This window comes from Salmo salar, chromosome 08 (assembly GCF_965601325.2).
Source record: "Salmo salar chromosome 08, fSalSal1, whole genome shotgun sequence".
NCBI classification, from domain to species: domain Eukaryota; kingdom Metazoa; phylum Chordata; class Actinopteri; order Salmoniformes; family Salmonidae; genus Salmo; species Salmo salar.
Window position 1 is genome coordinate 29,900,001 of NC_138298.1, and position 8,981 is coordinate 29,908,981.

The 8,981-nt window shown below is 45.8% G+C and overlaps 1 protein-coding gene across 1 annotated transcript in view; it reads left to right on the plus strand.

The window, feature by feature from the left end:
- The window catches only part of LOC106597433 (reticulon-4 receptor-like 2), a 7,694-nt gene extending 869 nt beyond the window's left edge, over positions 1–6,825 (plus strand). The window contains exons 2-4 of the mRNA XM_045716378.2: positions 644–870; positions 1,227–1,460; positions 1,763–6,825. Coding sequence (XP_045572334.2) covers positions 644–870; positions 1,227–1,460; positions 1,763–2,638 — 1,337 coding nt within the window. The 3' untranslated portion in view covers positions 2,639–6,825. The remainder of the gene's footprint in view (positions 1–643; positions 871–1,226; positions 1,461–1,762) is intronic.
- Positions 6,826–8,981: the final 2,156 nt, after the last annotated feature.

The window sequence follows — 8,981 nt, forward strand, 5'->3', positions numbered from 1 at the left end:
AGACTTGGTTACTCAATCACGCCTTCTAAAGTGATCATACGTCATCTCTGTCATCACATGGGCTCATGATGCTGTAATCTTTACTGATTATGAATTAACTGAGCTTCATATTGTCTAAATTGAGCGTTAATTATTTAATCAGTATTAAAATGACAATCTCATTCCATCAATATGATGATATTTTGCGAATGTTTTAAACAATTTCAATATGATACATTTTAGGTATTCAGATTAGACAAAGGCTTTGCATAAAGTATTTAGCATCAACTGAAGGTAGCAATGTGGTTTAGTGCGGCAGTTGAGTGTCTGCGTCAACGGTTTCAGCACCGTTGTTCCTGGACAGCTCCAGTTATCTTTTCGTCATACCTCCATATTCAAACGTGACAATTTAAACTGATATTGGGGATAAAAAAGTATTGCTGCATCCATAACTATTTTGGTACATAACCAACACTTTGATTGTGATCTGAGATTTGACTGATCAGCTGTATTGAGATTCAACTGCCACATTTCCAGCAGCAGTTTGCCATCCGGGCCACCACCAAACAGTTTCAGAACCACAGCTATCGGACAGCTCCCGCTTGCTTCGCCTTCCCGACCTCACATCTAGACTCACTTCTCCCCTCTTCCCTCTCTCTCCCAGGCGGCCTCTCCCTGTGGCTGGTGGTGTGGTTGGTCCTCGGCAAGCCCGGTCCGTCGGCGGCGTGCCCGCATCTGTGCGTGTGCTACCCGACTCCCATGACCGTGAGCTGCCAGGCGCAGAACTTCACCTCCGTGCCCGTTGGCGTGCCCTACGACTCGCAGCGCGTGTTCCTACAGAACAACCGAATTACGGAGCTCAGAGTCGGCTCTTTCGGCTTCGGGACTCAGGTAAGAGACTATTATAGAGTGTTTAAATGAGACATGGTGTGTGTTTGAGTGTGTGATTCTTTTGACTTCTCTCTCTCTCTTTCTAACTCTCTCTGCCTCTATGTTCGCTCCAAACCCTTGTTTTTCTTTTTGAGTTTGAGTCCAGAGTCTTACCTACAATATGACCATAGAATAATACCTGACCCTAGAATACATATTGATATTCACACTCTCCCTCCTCCCCTCCCTCCCTCCCTCCCTCCCTCCCTCCCTCCCTCCCTCCCTCCCTCCCTCCCTCCCTCCCTCCCTCCCTCCCTCCCTCCCTCCCTCCCTCCCTCCCTCCCTCCCTCCCTCCCTCCCTCCCTCCCTCCCTATAGGTCTTGTGGCTGTTCTCCAACAACATCACGTGGATTGAGGCTGGCTCCTTCAGTGAGCTGAGGGATCTAGAGGAGCTGGACCTGGGGGACAACTCTCACCTGCGCAGGCTGGAAGGAGGCGCCTTCAGGGGGCTGGAGAAACTCCAGAGTCTCCACATGCACCGCTGCAAGCTTACCGCCCTGCCCCATGACCTGTTCCACAAGCTGTACAGCCTGCAGTTCCTCTACCTGCAGGTAGGGGCAGTACACATATATTCACGCACACATGGGCACATATGTATACACACACAACACGCATACACACACACTACAGGGAAATCTCATAGCTGTGAAAATTACATAATTTTATATCATCACAATCACAATTACATCATGTTGTATCATGATTCAAATCATGCTGCATCAGTGATAGTTATGAGATGCCCTTTAGTGGAAGGTGTAAATGTTTCTCACCTCACCACTATTGAAATGTAGTCCATCATCACCTGACCCCACCTGACCACTTCCTCTTCCTGTTTCCTGTTTCGTCCTTGTAGGAGAACCAGCTCCACTTCCTCCAGGATGACCTCTTCTCTGACCTCATCAACCTGAGCCAGCTCTTCTTGCATGGAAACCGTATCCGTACCCTGTCGGAGAACGTGTTCCGTGGCCTGGTCAACTTGGACCGCCTTCTTCTCCACGACAATCGTGTGCGCCAGGTTAACCGCCGGGCGTTCCGCGACCTCGGACGCCTCACCATGCTCTTCCTGTTCAACAACTCATTGGCTGAGCTCCCCGGCCAGGCTCTCCGTGACACCCAGGGCATCGAGTTCCTCCGTCTCAACGGGAACCCCTGGTCCTGTGGCTGCGAGGCCCTCCCCCTGTGGGAGTGGTTCCGTGGCGCCCGCGTCTCATCGTCCGAGCTGTTGTGTTCCTCCCCGTCCCCCCGCCGTGGGATGGACCTCCGCTTCCTCCGTGAGATGGACTTCGCCCTCTGCCCTCTCCCCGACCCCGGCACCCTGGCCGGCTCCACCACGAGGACCTTCAGCACCAAGACAAGATGGTGGTTCTCCAAGCACAAGCCCCAGTCCCAGACCAAGGCAGTGTTCGAGAAGAGCTCCGAGACCATCAAGGCCTTCCCGTTCCCCCAAGGAAAGAACAACCCACCCATCGTGACCTCCACCAATGTCAAGTACGAGCTCGGCGAGGAAGAGGCAGCACTACCCAAACTCGACGCTGAGGAGTACTGGGCGAACTATGGGAACGAGGACGCCGGCACCACGCTGCGATGCTTCGAGCTCGAGTGTCCGCCTGACTTCGATGGCCTCCCTCCCAACTCCTCCTCCACCCCCACGTCATCCCACTCTCTCTCACTCCTCCTCGCCCTCTCGCTACTCGCCGTCTCCATCAATCTACACCTCATATTTGGCTGAATCCGACATTAAGTACCCACTTCCCGTTCCTGTCTTCGCCCTGGGCCCTCTCAGGGCATGGGGAACCCCTTGTTAAAGACTCTGTACCTCCCTAGTTAACCCTCTGATGTCCTACTGGATAACTTCTATCTCTGTCAGTAGTACAAGACAGCAGGGGATACAAAGGGGGGGTTAGATTGTTACTTCTAACTTAATGCAGGGTTAAACAACAATGGCTGACAGTACATAGTACACTATTGTACATAGTACAATATAGTACAGTACAGTAGTCAACCAAGGCTGTTACTACAACAGGTGCATCTCACCTGTCTGGTGTGTCGGTTGCCATGACGACGCCTGCAATCAGGGGTCAGTGGTCACCTGTAACGCTCTACAGCTAATACCAGTGCTACTGACTGTTGCAAATGCTATAACTGTTGTCACTTGGAGGAATATTACAACTACAAGTGCTACGACTATTATATGCATGTTACTACTACTACTACTATTACGAATACGTCTGCTACTACAAGTGCTATGATTACAGTTACGACAGTAACTACATTTCTTCTGTTGTATTAACTCTGACAACTGTACTGTAAATAGGTCGGTGTACTTGATGGTGCAGAGCAGTTGGGATATCTTTCTTATATGTTGTCTACCATGATGCCTACTTTATAATGGATTGTTTACAGAAAAATAGCTAAGGAGAGAGAGAAAAGAAGGGATGATGGAATGAAAGAGAGGCAGTCACCAGCATACGAGAAGGTGAGAGAGGATATGTAGAGAGATAGGTAAAGGTAGAGAGACAGAAAGACACAGAGAGAGGATATGTAGAGAGATAGGTAAAGGTAGAGAGACAGAAAGACACAGAGAGGATATGTAGAGAGATATGTAAAGGTAGAGAGACAGAAAGACACAGAGAGAGGATATGTAGGGAGATAGGTAAAGGTAGAGAGACAGAAAGACACAGAGAGATGATATGTAGAGAGATATGTAAAGGTAGAGAGACAGAAAGGCAGAGAGAGTGATGAGTTAAAAAGTTACCAAAGGAAGAAGCTAGAGGACAGAGAAGGTGGAAGAGAAGAAAGTGCAACAGGAAAGGACAGAGAGCGAGGGAGAGAGGGTTGTCGAGATTCTCAATAATAAAGAGAACGGAAGAGAGGGAGCAAGGACAGGGCAGGCAATATAAATAAAGCAAAGGAATGTGAGACACGGTGAAATTAAGAACGAAAGAGAGCGAGATAGAGAAAGTGACAGTACTGGCCCTTGACCATGAGATACTGAATAGGATAGACAAGCAATCACTTCAGGTATTCAAGTTCAGTCTTTGTATAACTTCATGTCCTTGTAAATATGACATCATCACCATAGAAGCCACAGGGGAAGGATGCTTCCTTTCTGGCAGTGTCAGTCGCTGTTCTGATTGGCTATCGCCGTTTGTTTGTGATGTCATTGACGGAATGTGTGATGTGACCAGTGAATGACCAGTATGAGAGATAAAAAGAGCTATTGAGATTCTGAATAACGTTTGTGAGACTTTTCTTTGAGGGCAGCAGCTGTTGCATTTCAAACTGATTTTACTTGATCAATAATTGATCTCTTTAAGTTCTTTGTTCCCTCTCTTGGAATGCTCACTCACTTCTTTGGAAGGTGAAAGTAGTGCACTACTTTTGACACTGCACTACATAGGGAACAGGGAGCCATTTCAGACGGAGCCAATGACTGCTAGTCAGTCCTTTAGCCAAACAACTTGATGATGAGTAAACAAACAAATTAAATGTTTTCAACCCAGCCCCCCAATACTGTCTACCATACCCACCCCAATATCTCCAGTTTAATACCCAGCCCCCCAATACTGTCTACCATACCCACCCCAATATCTCCAGTCTAATACCCAGCCCCCCAATACTGTCTACCATACCCACCCCAATATCTCCAGTTTAATACCCAGCCCCCCAATACTGTCTACCATACCCACCCCAATATCTCCAGTCTAATACCCAGCCCCCCAATACTGTCTACCATACCCACCCCAATATCTCCAGTTTAATACCCAGCCCCCCAATACTGTCTACCATACCCACCCCAATATCTCCAGTTTAATACCCAGCCCCCCAATACCGTCTACCATACCCACCCCAATATCTCCAGTCTAATACCCAGCCCCCCAATACTGTCTACCATACCCACCCCAATATCTCCAGTTTAATACCCAGCCCCCCAATACTGTCTACCATACCCACCCCAATATCTCCAGTCTAATACCCAGCCCCCACATCAACTAAGCATAATCAACTTAGACCAACTCAGAAGAATCAACTTAGACCAACTCAGAAGAATCAACTTAGTCCAACTCAGAATAATCAACTTAGTTCAACTCAGAAGAATCAACTTAGTTCAACTCAGAAGAATCAACTTAGTTCAACTCAGAAGAATCAACCAGTAACTGATCTGCATAGAACCCAAGGAGAGATCTAGAAGTGGAACTGAAAGAGACATAGACTGGCACACATGATGACTGGACTGGACTCCAAACCAATAAGACCGACTAGTGACTGACCAGCCATATTATTCTATAAGCTGAGTTTATAGATCCTGGCATAGAATGAATGGATGGAAAAGCCTGGCAGTTTTCCAGCAGAAAGAGACAAGGAGAGTTACATTGTGGCTTTACTGAGATTGATCGACAGACGGACAGAACAACAGAGGGACCAAATTGTTACTCACAGACTTTGCTGACTCACAGAGAGACATAATTCCTTGACTTGCTGACAGAGACAGACAAACTGACTGACCTACCAGTGATCGATGGAAGACAGTTAAAAAGAGAGACTGGAATCTGATTGGCGGACAGCTGAAGCAACGTCAGAGAAAGGAGGAGGACCTCTAGGAGGTGACCAAAAACAGACTTCCTCTCCTCTTCCTTTCTTCCTACTCGTTTTGTCTGAGTTTCTACAAGGCTTTGTAGGAGGGTGGGTAGGCGTGCTGACGAATCATCTATCCCTCCCTCCTTCCTCCCCTCTCTCTCTCTCTGTGTCTCTCTCTTCCTTTCTTTATCCTACCGGTCACCTGTTTCTGTAAAGCACTCCCCCCCCCCCTCTCCATCCCTCTGAAGAGAGAGAGGGAAATTAAAGGAGGGAGCAGAAGGAAGAAGGAGAGAGAGAGAAAGAGGGGAGGAAGGAGGGAGGAGGGAGGGAGGAGAGAGAGCACTCCTTTTACAGAGATGTTTTCAGTAGAGGTGAAGAGGGCAAGGACAGGCTGAGATAGGGTATGAGTAGGAGGAGAAGAGAGAGAGACACACACACACACACACACACACACACACACACACACACACACACACACACACACACACACACACACACACACACACACACACACACACACACACACACACACACACACACACACACACACACACACACACCTTAAGTTATGAGTTTCTAGACGAAGTGGTGAGAAACAGACAGACAGAGAGCAAAACGCAGACAGAGAGAGAGACGGACGGACGGATGGACAGACAGACAGACAGAGAGAGTCTTGCAGCTCCATGTAATGTCCTTCATCCAATCTATTTCTGTTACAATAGTTACATAGATTGTGCTTTATGAAATCAGCGCTCTTTTAAAGAAAAGCATTACCTATCTATGTTATTCAGTTGGAGATTTTGGGTTGCATCCCAAATGGCACCCTGTCCCCTATGCATGGGCCTCGGTCAAATGTAGACCACTAAATAGGGAGTAGGGTGCGCTTTGGGACACAGACTTTCAATACATGTGAGTCAACCATAGAAATAGGATTCTATGGACTCAACAATACACTGTTCACTAATAAGAGAGTCCAGGGATTGGTATGTGTTCTGTTCTGCTGTGGTAACAATGTGTCCGTCCATATATGTCAGCCATTAGGGTGAGGTCAAACTGGGCCTCGGTGCTCTTCTGTGGCCTTGACAGTCTGGTCACTTTCAGACGACCAAAGCCCCAGTCATACCATTTTACCCAATGATTGGACTGTAAATGAAACCTGTCTGCTTGACCGAGTGAGAGAGTGTGAGAGAGACTGTATGTGTGAGAAAACAATATTTTGGTATCTACTTGACTGTGTGAGGAGATTGAGTTGTCTTCTGCTGTCATCTTTCTCACCGTGGAAGAAAAGAGGCAACATTATATAAAGAATAAATACTGAACTTTGTTTTGAAAAAATGATTTGCGTGGGCGTATCATTTGAAGGATTTGGATATCAGCCTTGGCAAGTCCAGAGGGACACACACACACAGACTCACACTCACACTCACACACACACACACACACACACACACACACACACACACACACACACACACACACACACACACACACACACACACACACACACACACACACACACACACACACACACACACACACACACACACACACACCAATACTCTCTTCATTGTGTAAGTCGTCTTCCAGGCAAATGTCCATTGGTAGATAACAGTTACCATGTACCACCATCAATATTACAATAGTCTCTTACTGTACAGTACATCAGTATTACAATAGTCTCTTAATGTCCAGTACATCAACATTACAATAGTATCTTAATTTACAGTACATCAATATTACAATAGTCTCTTAATGTACAGTACATCAGTATTACAATAGTCTCTTACTGTACAGTACATCAGTATTACAATAGTCTCTTAATGTCCAGTACATCAGTATTACAATAGTCTCTTAATGTCCAGTACATCAGTATTACAATAGTATCTTAATGTACAGTACATCAGTATTACAATAGTCTCTTAATGTCCAGTACATCAACATGACAATAGTCTCTTAATTTACAGTACATCAATATTACAATAGTCTCTTAATGTACAGTACATCAGTATTACAATAGTATATTAATTTACAGTACATCAATATTATACAGTACATTATATCCTGCCTGTTTGGCCCTGTCCGGGGGTATCATCGGATGGGGCCACAGTGTCTTCTGATCCCTCCTGTCTCAGCCTCCAGTATTTATGCTGCAGTAGTTTATGTGTCGGGGGGCTAGGGTCAGTCTGTTACATCTGGAGTATTTCTCTTGTCTTATCCGGTGTCCTGTGTGTATTTAAATATGCTCTCTCTAATTCTCTCTTTCTCTCTTTCTGTCTTTCTCTCGGAGGACCTGAGCCCTAGGACCATGCCTCAGGACTACCTGGTATGATGACTCCTTGCTGTCCCCAGTCCACCTGGCCGTGCTGCTGCTCCAGTTTCAACTGTTCTGCCTGCGGCTATGGAACCCTGACCTGTTCACCGGACGTGCTTGTTGCACCCTCGACAACTACTATGATTATTATTATTTGACCATGCTGGTCATTTATGAACATTTTAACATTTTAACATTTTGACCATGTTCTGTTATAATATCCACCCTGCACAGCCAGAAGAGGACTGGCCACCCCTCATAGCCTGGTTCCTCTCTAGGTTTCTTCCTAGGTTTTTGGCCTTTCTAGGGAGTTTTTCCTAGGGAGTTTTTCCTAGCCACCGTGCTTCTTTCACATGCTTTGCTTGCTGTTTGGGGTTTTAGGCTGGGTTTCTGTACAGCACTTTGAGAATATCAGCTGATGTACGAAGGGCTATATAAAAATAAATTTGATTTGATTTGATTAAAATAGTCTCTTAATGTACAGTACATTAATATTACAATGGGATCTTAAAGTGGAACTGACAACGTTTTAACTACTTTGCAGATATGAAATAAGTAGACAATCATATCAGTAAAACATATCTAATTCCCAGTTTATGTTACCAACTTTATAAGAGGTTTTAAAATAGGTTCTATTTGACTCAACGTTCCATGATGTCCACTAAGTTATTGTTGGCAGAATAGATGGATGCAGTTCAATGCATGATTAATAGAATTCACCAATACATTTCTCGGTAGTCCCAAACATATTGCTATCAGGTTGTAAACCACAGCTGGTCTGCTTGGTACACTGTTGGCTGCATCCACCTGGGAGGCACTGTTTCTAGATAACATGTAAACAGCCTAACCAGCTCTGCTAGGGAGAGTCACATGGTCAGAGTGGGCTGTTCTCTCATTTACATCTGGAAGTAGCTAGCAATCTAGACAACTTTAGCCAGTTAGCTTGGGTACTTTGTTGGGACAAGCATGCATCGGCAGGCAAGCTGCAGGAGGACCAGCAGGTTACTTACTATTCCCCATCGTTTATCAGTGACATTTTGACTGTTAAATAGCTGAAAAAGTTTGAGGGCATTTATCTAATGTTCCCTCGTTAGATTTTAGCTCATCTCACTCTGGCTAGCATTAGTTGTTGGTCTTGTTGTTGTTGATGTGGATAACTGAGGTAGAGAGCCAACCTGTTCAT